The sequence below is a fragment of the Phoxinus phoxinus genome (assembly GCF_949152265.1).
Source record: "Phoxinus phoxinus genome assembly, chromosome: 10".
NCBI classification, from domain to species: Eukaryota; Metazoa; Chordata; class Actinopteri; order Cypriniformes; family Leuciscidae; genus Phoxinus; species Phoxinus phoxinus.
The window spans coordinates 28,004,287-28,021,405 of record NC_136885.1 but is presented as its reverse complement, the minus strand read 5'-3'; the positions used below and the strand labels follow the sequence as shown (position 1 = coordinate 28,021,405).

At 38.8% G+C, this 17,119-nt stretch overlaps 1 protein-coding gene across 9 annotated transcripts in view; it reads left to right on the top strand.

Annotated features, from left to right (window-relative positions):
* The window catches only part of tmem74 (transmembrane protein 74), a 108,027-nt gene extending 104,179 nt beyond the window's left edge, over positions 1-3,848 (top strand). For 8 of the 9 annotated variants that reach the window (XM_079625990.1, XM_079625989.1, XM_079625987.1 and 5 more), the window contains one exon: positions 2,066-3,842. In XM_079625990.1, the coding sequence (XP_079482116.1) occupies positions 2,125-2,967 (843 nt within the window). In that variant the 5' untranslated portion in view covers positions 2,066-2,124 and the 3' untranslated portion in view covers positions 2,968-3,842. Of the gene's footprint in view, positions 1-769; positions 893-2,065 lie in introns of those variants that run through there. The other variant, XM_079625986.1, reaches the window with a different exon arrangement.
* Positions 3,849-17,119: the final 13,271 nt, after the last annotated feature.

The window sequence follows — 17,119 nt, the reverse complement described above, 5'->3', positions numbered from 1 at the left end:
CCGAAGTCATCCTATTGGTGAACACAATAGCACGTATCTGTTGAAATAAAATTGATTGTTTGTTGTCAAGGGGAGGAGAACTGCTGATTAGGTGTTATTAGACTACGCCTTGAGAATGTTTGAAAAAGCCTAAATCTCAACATGATGTGCTCAAATTATGTAAAGGTATTGTTTATAAGGTCATTTGGAAGAATATGAGCTGACATGGGCTGGTTGTGGCAGACTATATAGATTAAAATAGATTATATAAACCTTGCTCAAACTGACCAGTAATCTTTCCAGCTTTTAAAGGAGCACAGAGCAGATGGTGTAGAATAGGTGTGGTTTGGCACAGCCGCTGACTCTTACTGGTCGTAGTAGAAAATGTCTCCAGGCTGTAACTTAGTTTCCATCACGGTGGTGATAATTACTTTTCGCTTCCGAGAACCTGATTTCCCATGGTTCCAATACAATTTTAAAACCTGTTATGATTTACTTGACACCGCAAGAGTGATGCAAAACTGCGAGGCGTAGGCTACCGGAAGGAAATTTACGAATCTTACTATGGCGGAGACTTTGTTGTTAATATTCATAACCGGTTTGCTTCGCCATTGGAACGTTAGCAAGGAACGTCTGCAGCACCTACTTGAAATTCAACAGCCAAGCATTCGCTATTGGACGGTAACTAAGGGACGTCAGCACCATCTTGTTTATATTCATACTCAAACACTTCCCAATTGGAAGATTACCGAGGAACGTCACTCTACCTAATGAATATTCATGAGAGGTCCTTTGCCATAGTAGAATTTGTAATTTCGATATGAAGAGCTCAGTTCATCTTTAAAACGGAGCGTGGGAGGGAGAACGGTGGAGAGCAGAAGCCGGGAGGCCAAAATGTTCATCAGACGAGAAGGTATTAACAAAAAACAATTGATTATAGCAAACAAACAATGTGTGATTTGCGTCTAACGTTAAATATAGCGAGATGGGAAATGTGTCCTGTTTGCAGTCGCTTTCTCTATGGGATATTGTATGACCTATTGATGAGTGTAACGATGCAGCCTGATGGACACGTGCCAAAACTACTGTATAGCAGCCTATGTCCGTTTTAAATTATGTTTATTGCGTAAACAGTGTAACGTTTTAGCTATTGCAGATGTGATGGTTTGTTGATGACTTTATTTCGACTAGCATAGACCAATACTCAGTTTGACACATTTTTATACTGATATTCGATATTATTCTTTTTTTTTTAAATAATAATTCTAAAGATGAAAATTTATTTAGATAGGTTTCAAAACAAATATTAAATTATATGACTTATAAATTTAATATAAATATTGGTTATTCAAACATTTAGGCTACATGTAAAAGTATCTGTACTAATATCCGCCGTAAAAAAAAAAAAAAGAAGAAGAAGAAGAAAAAAAAAGATCATGATATCGATCTCTACTGTGAAGTGCCCTATATCCCCATCGGCCGTTAAGTCGTGCGTTTAAAAGGGACTTATAGCTTATCTTGGGTTTTATACGGATTGCTTTGCTAATTGGATATTGAGGCAGTAGGACTAATCAGTAACTTTAATCGTCTTTCATTAAAGAGAAGAAGGATTTCGTTCAAATACAGTCATTAACTGTTGCTAACCCATTGTAGTGTAGGCTATAAATGGGTTAGAGCAGTAAATAGTACCCATGAGTCACAGTTGTTGTGAGCATAAGTGAGGCGTGTTACAAAAATCCTTGTCACGTAGTATGTGATGATAGTTATAGTTTTTCAATAGTAAATATGGATTTTAACTGTAATAGCATGTAACGAAGGTAAAATACATGGCCATGCGCAATATTAAACTGTTATTATTAAAATATTCTTAATGCATAGTTTTTATAGTAGCCTAGTATGCTATTTAGTTGTCATTGTTTCAAAAGTTGAAATATAACAAAAAATGTGTTCTTCATATTGGCTATCAGCCATTTAAATGTACAAATAACTGGTATTATAAAAAAAAAAAAAAAAAAGGTTGATCTCTCACCAGGATAGATTTTGTGCATTGATTTCTCATCAGAATTATTGTAATTTGCGTTTACAGGTATAGTAAGGATGGCTTGATGCAGCAGGAAATCAGAGTGATCCGTGGGAGTGGATCTGATGGCCTCGGTGGAGTTACTCTACATCGATAATAGACGGGCAAGACCCGATCCCCCCGGGGTACTGGATTGGTCTTCTAGCCCTCTTCATGTTCACAGGCTAAACAGTTCGGTGGAGGAAGCTTCTCCCACTGTGAAGGTGCCTGCCTGTGAGGGACAGTGTAATTCAGCACCAAGGACGGCTCCTCTCAGAGGACAACATGGCCAGCACCGCCATCCTCCCGCAGAGAAGGTCAGGGTGTGCTGCGACGAGGAGCTGGAGACCTCGTTCACCTACATTGACGAAAACGTCAATCTCCGGTTGGCCACCCCGGACACGAGCGAGAAAAGTGCTCGGCGTGCATCTTCGCTCCATGACTCCTCCAGCGAAGTCCGTCCCGAGGGCCTCCAGGAGTTGTCGCTGATGTCTGACTTCGATCTCAGCTCGGAGAGTTCGGGGAAATCCATGGATTACGGGTTCATCAGCGCAGTCACGTTCCTCATCACCGGGATCTCGCTGGTGATCATATCGTACACGGTCCCTCGTGACGTCAGAGTGAACCCCGACAATGTCTCCGCACGCGAAATGGAAAGACTGGAGAACGAGAGCGCCAGGATAGGCGCGCACCTGGACAGGTGCGTCATCGCAGGCCTTTGCCTTCTCACTTTAGGCGGAGTGGTGCTGTCCACCCTGCTAATGATTTCCATATGGAAGGGTGAGATGTACAGAAGGAAAGCCTTTGCTTATTCCAAGCACTCCGCAAAGCTCTACGGTTCGATTAATTTAAGAACAAGACCGAGCCCCAGTCACTCATCGCCACCACATAGTTTGGTCGAGGAGGAGAATGGCAATGCCATTGGTTGACTCTTTTCTCCAGTTCTCCATTCATCTCTATTGGACTGCCAACATAACGTTGACCTTTCCAGCATGGCCAAAAGAGCTTGTTTTTTGTTTTTTACCTTGAATCAGTGACAGTTGCTTACTGATGCAGAAAACCTATTATCACGTAACAGATTTCTCAGGCTCCAGAAATATACAGCATGATAACATTTGTCATAAAGCAAATACTTTTTGGATAAACAGCCAAACTTCAGGGTGTGTGGCAGCAAGTTAAATTAAGTTGCTGATAGTATTCAAATCCTTAATCTCCAAGCTGAAAATGTGAGAACTAAAGCTGATTTAGCTAAAGAAATGAGTCCTGCTGCTAATACTGACAATCCCACTGCCTCTTTCTTACTCTTTCAGAAAACTGAAATATTTCACTTGATCCATTTCATCATAGTCTCTGGTTTGGAGCACTTCGGTGCATCTGAAAGCATTGTCCTTTGCAGTACTTCTAAAATGTATTTTTGGGATGTTTTTGCCATTATTTTCTCACATTGTCCTTGTTAGTTCATGTGTGGAACGAGCCATGCAGAAATCTAATACACCCCACCCAACAATAAAATATTTTATAAATATTTAATGGAGGAAGCTGCCACACAATGATTTGCCATCTTTTGGAAATTTAAATCCATCTCTCTGAGAGAGCAAAGCATAACTGCTGTATCTTCACTGACTATACACAGCTGAACCTACTATTGACACAATTGAGAAACAAAATCTTCTGTGCTCACAAGACTTATCATAAGAATTACAAATGCAATCTATTTATCTCTATCAGTGCATACTCGGATGATAAATGACAGTTCATAAAACTCATAACTGACTCACTATGGTATGAAAATAAAATTATATCATTCTTGATTTTGTGTTTCATTGCTTGTGATAAATCATAAGTATGTAGCTATTTGATAGCAATAAGCGTAACCACTTCACCTGAATGTATAATCACGAGTTGGCCGTCTAATTCTGAACTGGTTTTCTAGGGTTGCATTGCATCACAACGACAAAAAAATAATATTCCAAAACATTAGCTGGTCATAGGTTGCACTGGGCCTTTTCCTGCATATTTTAGCTTTAAACTCATTATATGAACTTTCTGTGTCTTAAACCGGTGTAGATGCTTCACGTTTGTTATCAATATAAAAGTAACGTGTAAGCTTGTAACTGATTGTAATATAATAAACGTTTTGATTTTACAGGAGAATTAGTCTGCTCATAACATCTTCCTCGCAATGAGTAAGATCTAAATTTTAGAGAGCCTAATGAGTCCCTGGTATTTGCCCACATCATCTAGAACGGTTACTGGCTGTCTCAAAGGGGAATTAAAAATGTTAATCGAATTTATTTTCAAGGCAGCATGTTAACGGAACAGTTATTAAAATTAGTTAGTCAGAGCACACACTTTTTTTTACCTGTCACAAAATAGACACTAATAAGTCACCTGAGGTATAGTATGGCGTGGTTTCTAGTGCAGTATGGCTGTTGTTATTTTTCAACGAATGTTTAACTTGTCATTTATACATTATTCACTTATGAAAAATAAGTATACTTCAAGTTCATTTTGTTAAGTATACTTTAGTTAAGTTCTAGTATTTTTTTAAGTAGGCCTATACTTTTTAAGTACACTAATATCAATATACTAGAAGTATACTTGTAAGTGTACTGTTTCAATACTACTTGGGACTAAATTGGCCAACTTTTTAGTGTATAAAAGTATACTTTTAAGTGTAACATTAGTAAACTGTGAGTACACAACTAGTTTACAACTAAGTTTTTAATTTATACTGCAACTATACTACAAGTGAACTTATAGTTATAGTGATAGTTTACTAGTCAAATACTTTTTTAGTTTAGTTTAGTTTATGAAACTACAATTTGAAGTATACTTTCAGTAAACTACTAACTTAGTTTAGTAGTTTAATGCTGTTTGTATACTTTTAAGTTTTCTGTAAGTGAACATAACATCATACTTAAATAGTTAACTTTTTTTGCATTCTACATACTACTACTACTACTGTACGTTCCTATTGAGGTATTATTTTTTTTAAATATAGGCTACCTTTAACTCTTTCCATTATATTCTAGTTTCGTGTCCTTTTTTCTCAACACTAAAAAACAACAAAAAATTTTTGTCAAAGACTACGTCCGGATCGGATTCAGACCGATGACCAAAACACAGATGGATTAGATCGAGTCCATCAACACCCCCAAAGCTTCACAGTCCTTAACCCTTACTGGGTCGACATTTCATTCAGTAACGTTAGACCATTTATACGCTGTTTACTGTTTGATTCGCATTGTTTTACATTTACGTAAGCAATCTTCCAAGGCCCTGTCCCAAATGGCACCCTAAGCAGTCGCGGCCTTCCTCTGAGTTAGTACTTTCGTGACGTAACGCCGCTTTGACTGTCGGGAAGAAGTCTGCTGTGGAGCTCGCATCAGTGCGGGCGCAAATCGACCGCATAGCTCGTTCGCGAGCACCCCTCTGTGACCTAAAATGACAAATGGGACATTCTACAGTCTCACTGACTTAACGTACACGCGCACGCTGCAGCCATTGTAAGTCCACAAGACCGAAAGTGCATATTTGTGACAGGGCCTATCACTTGTTTCTGTTTCTCGTGTGTTTTGATCTGGAGATTCTGTAGTAGAAAATTATAATTTTTTTTGTTTGTTTAAAAGAAGTAGGCCTATAGCACACTTGAATAAGCTTCTTTTTTGAAAGGGTTGACACGTTTTATTTGTCGATGGTATGATTAGTCAGCGCACATATTTTTTACCTGTCATAAAATAGAGGTAACCAAAAGTATCGCTTTCTGTCATTATTTTTCACGAATGGTTGTTCAACTTACAATTTAGACATTTTTTGACTGCTTTTTATTTGTCGACGGTAAGTAAAAATGTATATATAAAAATAGAAAGTCATTTGTTCCCTTAACCCCTCTCTGCACCCTATTTCCTGTAATAGAAATCATGTTTCTGAACTCCATGTCAGTGGTTAGAAAGCTAAAAATAGCAATGCTGTCCATTTTAAACAACACTGTCATGTAAGGGGACACCTTCAAATCTATGCGACGTCCATGGCAGCTTGCCTCCATCAGCAATATGTTCTAAGAAACCTGGGTTCTCCAAAATCATACATGATTAAAGAGAATGAGGGCTTTCTGGAAAATGCGCTTAGCGCTGCAGATTTTACGGAAGGATTGAACCAACTAAAGCACTTGCAGCATTTCCAATAAAGACGTTTTTGTGCATTTGTTTGTTGTACACTTCAGCTTCTCAAGATGGAACACATTAACCTCACTGGAAGCTTTTAGTCATCTAGTCCCATCCACTCATCCACTAGCACAGGGATGCCACTTGTTCCTAGTGAAATGCTCCAGCATTCGATGGAAAGTTGAAGTGTGGATACTTGGTACCCTTGGAAACCCCTGTGGACAATTTCCAGTGGTATTGATTTCTGAGAAGAGCTTTCCACTGAGACAGCCTCAGGGATCTGACCCCAACTCTTGGCTGCGTTTCCTCAGCATTATTTTTAGAAGCAGCACAATGTAGGTATTTGTACGGCTTACCGCGGTTTATTAACATTAGACTTGATATCTCTTTGTAATGTAAATTCAATCCTTTAAGCCCTTTTGCTGAAGTGGAACTATGCTCCCCTGCACTCTGCGTTAGCACCTAGATTAGTTTCTCCCATCAGCTCTATTAGCCTGCAGCATTTGTCATTATGAAGTGGAATAAGGATGCTTCTAAAAGCCCACGGGAAATCTCTGAGGGGCCTGTTTGGCTCAGAGAGGTTTCTACCTGTCTGGATAAACAATCCAGATTCAATTGTAAATGTAAAAGTCACATTTATGGGCTTCACGCATGCACACTTATTTGCAAATGCCGACTTTGGTTTTCAATCCCAAGTACTGTAATAAATAAAAGTGAATCAGAAAAGACAACTAAAAATTCATCCAAGTTCATCCTCCTAATAGTTAAAAAAAAAAGATTCAACAACTTTTTTTCTTTCGTCAAATCAACTTAATTAATGTGGTTCAGATAACATGCTATTTTGAGTTTCTATTTATCAAATCAATCTCCTTTGTATTAACTCAAAATTGTATGGCAGCCAGGTAACTTACTTTTTTAAGTTAAACCAACAGTATGCCATATACAGTGTAAGACAGCAACCCGAGACAACCACAATGTAAAAAAAAAAAAAAGTTGTTTCAAAAATCAAGTGTCCTTGCTCCCTTAAAATAATACGTTTTGTCAACTCAAATATCCAAGTTGTCACTAAGTACAAATTCACATTTCAAGTGACTAAACTTAAAATGTTAAGGCAGCACAAAACTTACTCTCTTTTTTTTACAGTGCAGGCAATATTTTGCTCTCCCTTTCTAAAGTTTTAGCTTGGGGGAGTGCAATCGTGTTGCTAGCCTTTCTTCAAAATGTAGAGCTTTTAGACCCTGAAACACTTGAAGCAATACAATAATAGCTAGTACGGACAGATGTGCTGCTTTAGCTGGTGTCATTTGTCATCATCTAAACTGATTCATTGTCCAAGCTATAGCCTACAAAAGTGCAGCCTGCTTGCTTTTCAAAGGATGCCAGTCTGCAGGAGCGCCTGGTCTGCAACGGCGTCTCCAGAATGGCTCGTTGTGGTCTGTCCTGGCAAAGGAAGCTGTGAAGAAACTAATAGTCTGTTTAGATCAGGCGAATGCGGGTGAAAATAAAGCCCTGCGGTGCCAACGCTGATGAGAACTCGCAGAGCATCCGGAAATCATTGCCTTTGTCACATTTCATTTGCACTGAGCGTTTGGTATCTGCTGCAGAGTAAATAAAAATAAACAAACGGAAACAAGACAGCAAACAGGCCAGAGTTTCAAAGTTAAAGTAACAACGCTGTTCATTTACATGTGCTTTCCTACCTGGAGTTTGAAGAAATGTTTTCTTCTTTTTTAGTTGTTACGTGAATATGATCTTCTTCAGAAGACCTGCAAACATCAAAGTAACCTGGAATTGGTCTCTCTAGCCAGACAATTTGTAAAGATATTTATAAAGCCAGACACAAGATAAAATTAGGGTCAGTTTAATTCTAAATGAAGGTCATTTTGAGATTATATACAGGACCTTATGGTTTTAATGTAGTTTCCACTAACGACCAGGAGGTGGCACCTTTAGATCTGCATAAACAGTGCTGGATCCATATCTTACCCTAGATTCACAGCTTATTTGATTTCATAAATTGCATGGGGGTATCCGATCCTCTCTGTTATCAGTTTACAGACTTTTTTTCTTCTTCTTCTTCATTTCGCTCCCATGTGGTGAACTCTGCGATAGCAGATTTTAGATTAGTGAATTTTTCGAAAGAATTCAGTTTCGCAAGCAAGTTTACCACATTTTAACCTATTTTAACCCATCAGGCATAGCCAATGCAAACAAACAGCTTTAAACGCTTCCCGCTTATGCATGTGTAAAACAGCCTCATTACACGTAGCCCATGTAACTGCACGACAACCTCTTCCTCTCGCTGATCTTGTTATAAAACACAAACACATGCATAGGGGAGGTGACCTGACCTCGCATCTCGGTGCTTGGGGTTATTTAGGATCAGTAAGCCCTCAGTAAGGCAACAAACAAAGAATTGAATTATTTATTCACGTCAATAGCTGTGTAAGGGTAAAGAGACCAGCAGCTAGGCGTGTGGAACGAGGGTTTCCTCTCGCGTATCGTGATCAAGGAGTCTTTTGTTTGCATGTCGCGCTCGCGCACCGTGTAAAGAATAAGTGCTGCGTCATGTTTTGTTTAGTGGTGATGTTGACAAGGTGTGTGAAGCCCTGGTGTGATCTCGCTCAGGCCTAGCCTCCCCCTCCTCGACTATCTGTGGAGTGGAGAGGACCGTTTGCGGGAATCACTGGCGAACGATCGTATCTGGGCCGTTCTCGGGTTTCTCAGCTGCATCGAGACCTGATGCTGTTCGCTGTCATCACTCTTAACCTTGGAGCCGGACTCCACTTTCTGGCCCTGACAATGGCTACTGTAAACACAGGAGCAGAACAACTGACAGATTGTGTGTTTTGTAATATTACTCAAACATACACACAGACACATTTGTCTAGATCTTTTGAGTTATAAAAAAACCAAAAACACTGTAAACAAATGCTGGCTTGTTTGTTTCAACCCATGTTGGGGTCACATAGCCGACACTTTAAAAGATGTTGGGTTGTTTCAACCCAAATTTGGGTCAAATATGGACAAACTCAAAGGTGTGGTTAAATATGTAATTTAAAAATTTAACCCAACAGCTGGGTTTGTCCATATTTGACCCAAATTTGGGTTAAAACAACCCAGCATCTTTTAGTGTATGGACAAACCCACACGCTGGTTTAAATTTGTAATAATATGTTTAAACTCAACGGTTGGGTTTTTCCATATTTGACCCAAGCATGGGTTGAAATAACCCATTATTTTTAGTGTATGATGAAGATGCATTCATTCAGTTTGTGAATTTAAAGTCATTGTTGATGTTTTGTGCGGATCTTTAAAAAATGTTTTTAAATAAATAATAAATATTAAATGCATGTGTGCATGCATGTCTATCTTACCAACCTCGCTCTCTTTGCCCTGCACAAACACAGAGACTCTTCCATGATCTCCAGAGGAAGAGAAATATACGTGCAAATATGCCCTACATAAACGAAGCCAGTAAAATAATAACTCAGCTGAAAGTGACAGAAAAGATGGATTTGACCTGACCTGACATCATTGATAATATTGTCTGGAAACGGGAATTACCTTTTCTGATTTTTCCTAATTGACGCTGTATTCTTTCTCCTCCCCTCAAGCTTCTGAATATCAGCTGTAGTAACTATTGTATATAACAATGGGACACTTTGAGGAGACTATCTGCAACAGCCAGCTCCTATCAACCTGTAGCATGTCTTTTCCAAACCTGAATGACTTTCTTTCTTCAGTGGAAGACTAAATGAGATGTTCAGAGCAATGCAAAATGTGCCTTCTGCTATAACTCTCCAATCCTATTTGTGATCTAATTTCCATCAATACAGGTTCGACAACAATAAATCAGTTTGTCTTTGTTTGAAAGCCCCTGTAATGTGGTTATATGTATAGAAAACAAGAGAAACATTATTAAACATAAATTCATGCATTTTTTGGAATGATAACAAGGTGTGTAAACAGAATGTTTCATCAATTTTTGATGAACTATCCCAAAAAAATATTAGAATTTCATGTAGCTAGAAAAAGATTCCATTACAGCTAAGATGAAAATGCATGAACATGACCTGTCTGCGACATGATCAATCAATTAATCAAGTAATATTTTACTCAAATTGCCCATTAGCTATTCATATCCATACACTATGCTCCACCAAGCTTCTACATGCACACATTTTCCATTATATAATAAAATATAATAATAACTGAAATCCAATTCTAGGCTCCACAACCCTACATTGGACTTGGAAGATGGATGGATAAAATCCAATTATTAACCTAAATGAATGCAAGGCAGACTTTGTCTCAGTCAATTAGCAGGGAATATCATCTCTGTGATATTGCTGAAAAATGACATTGGGAATGCTATTTCATGTCTAGGTCTACCAGAGCTCAACTGAAGAAGAAAAAAAAACTGTTTTTGATTGACAGCGTGAGCTTAATGCAAATCCCTACAAAGTCTCAGTTGTTATTGGTTAGTACAGCTGGTCTGATGTGCCGCATCACTCCCAGAAGAGTCCCGTCCCTGACATAGAGCTTTGAGAGTGTTTGATGGTGATTGCTCTCGAGACAGTACGGATGATAAATCAGACGAATGGAAGAGGGAATTCACTATGAGTGAATTGACAGGTGTTTGGTGTTTAGCCCATCTCTCTTTCATTGTTCCGCTTGTTCCAGACTCTCTTAAAACAATGAATGAGTCACTGAGGTGAGAAAGCAAAGAGTAAAGAGGCTATAAGTCACTGGCCTTGTTTTCGAGATAAATAAAAGGACTCCCTCCGACCGGAGGGTTCTCTTGAATCATGGTTGGCAGGCGTTCAGTTTGCGACGGAAGGGTTGGGCGAGCTAAACAAATCTCCGTCCTGACCGATGTCCTCTTAGCTACGGTTTGTCTGAGGCTTGAGATTTGTGTGTGTGTGTGTGTTGGGGAGGATGAGGATGACGTGATCCCCTTTATCCCAGCCAATAAAAGAGAGTGGCCAGCAAAGATCCGGTTCTGTACGTGCCGTCAAATTCAATAAGGTAGTGCTTTAATGTTTTCTTTTAATCAACCAAATTGCATTATACACCAACGGCGTGCTGTACCCCCCCAACGGCCGCCCGACGGAGGAGAGGATACGGCAGGGGGCAGACAGGACACTTCGTTACTCTCACTTTGAACAGTGGGTGGATATGATGGCTGGCAAATGCAGGTGGGATATTTAAAGAGTCGTGCAAATACAAGTGTAGGTCAAATGAGTGTTTAAACCAGCTCGGTCCTGTCTTCTCCAGTCTGCAAGGGCGCCATAAACTCTAAAGGACTTAATAAGTGTGAGAAGAGACTAAATTCACTGCCGCTGGCATATGAATGTCAATAATGTAATTGGAGTCTTGGCCAAGTGGTCAACCCATTCAGGCAATGTTAGTTTGAATCTTACTTGCAAGACCGCTCGATCATACCCTCCCAATTCTCTCTGTTCATCCTAACAGATGTACCAATAGTTGCAAAAACTATTGGTCTGGACTGGGACGGCAACAGATCTCAAATTTAAATGGAAGACTAGTCAACACCACAACACCACTGCTGTGTTGAAATCAAATAGCCTACTGTACTTACTTTGTGACCAAAATATATGTTCTACATAGTGTGAATTGTGTGAAATTTTGATGTAGAACTACATCCACCATGTTGTCACTGTCATGTGACGTCTATTGTGTCGCTTCGCTGCCATTAACAAATTCGTTCCCATGGCCTGATGGGATAGTAAAGTGTCCAGTGAATGCACGCTTCAGACTCTCGCTGGAAATATAGGTCACCCGGGTACTTTTCGCCTATACTGTTTTACGAATACTATGAATTCGTATATACATACTGTTTTTTGCCTGAAGCAGGACCAATGACAAAACAAAACCCTTCTTTTTAGTGATTCAAAAATATACAGCGACACCAGAATGTTCTAATTCGGTAACAAATTATACTTATTAGCCAGGCTTTTATAGTAAATCAAACACACAGATATTACAACTTACAGCTTTTTGTTGTACTCAAAGCCTGGTGTATGAATAATTTTTTGCCTTTATGTCTTGCATACTCGCGTTTGTACAACTTGAGTTTGAAAGAGTATTAATGCTGCCTTCACATGCTATTGGAAAGTTCCCTGCTTCCCACTTCTGAAGTCGTGCTTACGAGCTTGTCGCATTCAAGTGCTTTGTTGTCGGAAAGAACAGGAAACATGGAGGACACCAGGTTTATTCTTGCCTTTTTATTTGGGAAAATCTTATTAAAGGGTTAGTTCTGCCAAAAAATGCCTCTTCTGCTGGAACTCGACTCGCGTACGGTCGAAACCGGAAGCCCATGATTACTTATATTACGGATGGATGCGCTTTTTGGAGCTTCAAAAACGAAGGCTCTATTCGCTCCCATTATAAAGCTTGGAAGAGACAGGATATTTTGTAATATAACTCTGATTGTGTTTGGCTAAAAAAGAAGAAAGTCATATACACCTATATGGCTTGAGGTTGAGTAAATTATGGGATCATTTTTGGGTGAACTATCCCTTTAAAGCCAAAATTATATTTAGCGTCCCAATCTTTGACAACCATTCGCGCCACTATTCTAGTCAGCTTGTTATTTACAGGACATTTTCGCTGTGTATAAAACATACAATATATTTCAAATGATTATTCATACATGTAAATATGGACTACTTTAATGTCAAGTCAAGACGGTGCAGCTGTTGAAGATAAAAATTAATAAAGTATACCAGTCACAGTAGCAATCGTTCTCCCCTCAACCACGTTTAAAGTTTATGGCATGCTCAACTCGAGAAATTGCATCAAAATGATCCCAGAGCTTCCCAATGGTAAATACGACTTTAGAGGGCATATCTCATTTTTAACAAGTTAAGGCAGCATACGGCAGGTCAGGTTAAGTAAGGCAAAGCTTGTGTGTCGACCGCATAAATATTTTGGCTATTTTGTGTTGCGAAGAGAATATCAAAACACATATTCAAATAAAAGTCTTCTTTTTAGAAACTTGAAGACATGGTTATTACATTGTGTTCCTTAAAAATATTTGCTGCTCTCTCTCTCTCATAGATTATGGAATTAGGATGATGAATAGCATCACAAGTAGACACAGTGCTCTTTTCAGCTTGCGGTATGTTCTGATTGATGTTCTCAGCATGACATATCAGTACTATTTTGATCGAGTGTTTGTGCTGTCCCACAGACAGCTCTCATGTACTCACCACATACTCGCACACAGCGGAATGGATTGGCAGATGCATTTGATCCTCAGAATAGAGGAGGAGAAGAAACTAAAGGGATGACTTCAGCCACAAAGTCACTTTGACACAGCGAATGAGGAATCAGGTAACGGGATCAGGCTTCATTAGGTGACTTCAGGCAAGCTGGCAGTCAGCCAGGTGAGCTGGACGCACAAATGGACATTGATTTTTCAATAAGGGCCTCCCGAGCTGTCAGCCAACCGTACCACACCGATATCCCTCCTCCTGGGGATCAACCCTCGACTACCTGACTGGTGGGTCTTAAAGGCACTCACTCACAAGCCACCTGCCTCATTATACCTTCATCCTGACTGAGAAGTAACCATCCCAGCCCCACTTGGAGAAATTGATGTCTTTTTCTAAGAACACAGAGAGAATTGTAGCCCAGGACAGGAAAGGTCATAATCTATTGACATCTCAGCCATATATTTTTAAAGCTTGAGGCCTCTACCGGTCTCGGTCTGTGTTGCTGTTCCACTTTTCCAAGGCTGCAGACACCTTTAATGTGTCCCATCCATCAGGCCGTCTCCTTGACCGCGGGGCACTGCTAATACTGGGCTGCCCTCCACCTGAACCCCCTCACTCAGTGGGAAGAAGTAGTTCGCAGAGGATTCATTCCATTGCTTTTAAATATGAATTTGCGAGCAACCGTCTACACAGGATAACACTGAGTTTTCATAGAGAAAAAGCAAATCTTGGTGCCTTGTTCGTCCGCTTTCCCGCCTGCACTAAAATTTGATGTCTCCAAAGGCGTTTTGTTCAAATATCAACCTTTGCCAGTTGCCATAATGCAGTCAATGAGGTTTGATAAATGTTACTTTCTTCTTTTGGAGAAAGCCTCTAATAGGCCTTGGAGGAGAGCAGATGAGAAATCAATTTTCACAGCATTGTAAAAATTATACAAGTTTCACTTACATGTAATTATCAGATTTCAAGCCGATTTACCCTGACACTGCTTAATGAAATTGATTATCTGTTGTGCAAAATAACAGAGGGGCCTTGCGATCTATATTCAGGCCGGAGCTCTCTCGCAAGCTCATAAATTATGAAAATGCAGTGAAAAGTGGATAATAAATAATATTTATACTAGCTGTGAGGTAGAAGCCATCAGGAGCGTAATAAAATTTGTCTTGGCTAATGCTTACTGAAACGGCGTTACTAATGAAAGGGCGCTTGTCAACAACTATGAGGTCATCGCAAGCTATAATGAGATTACCTAATCGTAAAAGTGAGAGTCAGCTCATGCAGATTTAGGGGAAGTAAAAAAAAAAAAAAAAAGAAGTTTGAGGGTGTTTGGGCCGTTGAAATGACAGAGTGGGTTTTAACCAGCTACAGCTGAGAAACTGATTGTCTAGGGATCACAAAAAAAAACAAAAAAATGTGCCAAATAACTTCCTCTCACTATGCAAGATGCTGGTGTACATATTTGGGGTTTAATGACAAATTGCTTGACAATAGAAGCCTGTTTCTGCCAGAGTAAAAGAACAAAAAAGTACTTGTGTGGAAAAATAAATAAAGTTACAGCTGTGAAATCTGAAGTCACATTTGTAAGTTTTGTAAGTCACAAATTTGAGATGTAATAAAAAAATATATAAATATACGTTTATATTAAGCACAATTATGCAATTATTGTGAAATATAAAGAAACAACTGGTAGATAAAAAGTTGCAATTATGAGAAAATATAGTAAAAATTTTAAGATATAAATTGCACAAGTATGAAACAAAGTCACAATTATGCAAACAGTCTAGATTGTGATATATAAGATGTTATTCTTAAATATAAAGTCACAATAATGAGAATTAAAGTAGTAATTATTTGAAAATAGAGAGAGACGTTGCTATTAATATATTCACAGTTATGAGAAATACATTTTAAATTATGCAAAAATAGTCAAAACTGTGAGATGTGAATTGCAAATTGTTATATATAAAGATATGAGAAATAAAATAAAAATGTTATGGGCTGTTTACATTACACCGTTTTTAACTACAAACTTTTGATGTGTGTTGGCCGTTCATTTACACGACAGGCGTTTCGGTCGCCTGAAAAAGCAATCTTTTGAAAACATGTTGCAAAGTGCAAGTTTTTGTAAGCTACAAAAATGTGAATTTGTGAAAACTGTGATGTCATGCGCATGCGTATTACGTGTTCAGTCTATTACACGTAGTGTTTCTTTAAAATTATGTCAGTGACATTGCCAACTGCCTGGCAGCATAATACAGTGTTTTTAATCGTTTTTGGGGATCAGTTTGAACGGGGATCATTTTGACAACGTTCTCATAAAAGAAAATAGTTTCTGTTTTTAGCACGTCGTTGTTGTGTAAACGTACCCTAAGATATAAAGTCACATTTGAAAGATGAAAGTTGGAAGATATAGTAACAATAAAGTCATATTGTGAGATCTTCTGTATTATGTATTATGCAAAAATGGATTCCATACTGGACCCATCTGTATACCTCCTCACTTCGGATGCCATTCGATAACATAAAAGACTTTTTAGCAGGATGCATTAATCACCGGCATGACCTGACACAAAGAGCATTACTAAGAGATTTACCATATTTTGAGTGTGTGCGAGAGAAGTGACAAAGTGAACGCAGCACATTATTAATGTGAAACCGTATTATGTCGGATGAGTGTAAATCATGCCCTCCTGCCGACGCCTGCAGGTAAGCAGCAGACCGTTTCGGAAATTAGCCGGTCATGTCAACAGTCTTCTGTGTGTAAAACTCCATACTTTCATTCGATATTGGGCTGTAAAAGAATCACCTACGGGTTTTTGGAACCGACTGATGGTTTGGCATCGGTCGAGTGCAAAGTGTAATATTCACATCCAGCCAGACGTGGATTTTTTTCCAACGCATTTTATTTGAAAATGATTTGCCAAAATAATCTTTTTTCCCTTTACTGAACCCATCGCTCGCAGTAAAGTCAGCAGACTAGACGTAAACCTCTCTTTACTTAACACAGTGTTCACTGGCTTTTATTGTGCCAAATTACTCATACTTTTGAATGTCATTTTTTACTGGGATTACTACAATGAATTGATTTAAAGTTTGGAGACCACTTGATTAACCATGACTGTAATGGCTTTTGCTGTATTGAGTTCACCAATACTGAGCACCATCTCCTATCCTGTTCTTTGTCAATACAAGTGTTATGCATAATTCATTCTGAAAACAGATCAAATTGGCCTAATGTTTCACGGTGAGAGAAATTTACTTTAATACCTAAAAGTGGCCTCTCAGGATAAATAAATAGATGCTCATTTAATATTGTTTCATATATGTGTTGTGATGAAATTTCTCGGTCGGAGCGCTGGTGCGACCTTTAACCCACAGGGATAATTTAAGAGTAGCCCAATTCCACGGGAAAACCGCGGACTTGGCTACAATGCATGCTGTTAAAACCTGCATGACATTTTCTTTAGTGGGAAAAAAAGATTAATTTTGAAGAAAATCCTGAAAGTGAATGAGAAAGGGGGATGGGTAAGAGGCAAGCACAGTAAAATAATTAAAAAAGTTGTCTGGATGACTCATTTGCTATATTAAAAGTCTTCTGAATGCCTATACGAAAGCTTGTGATAAACAAATCGAAATTTGAAATCTGACAGTACATGTTGATGAGACAAGTA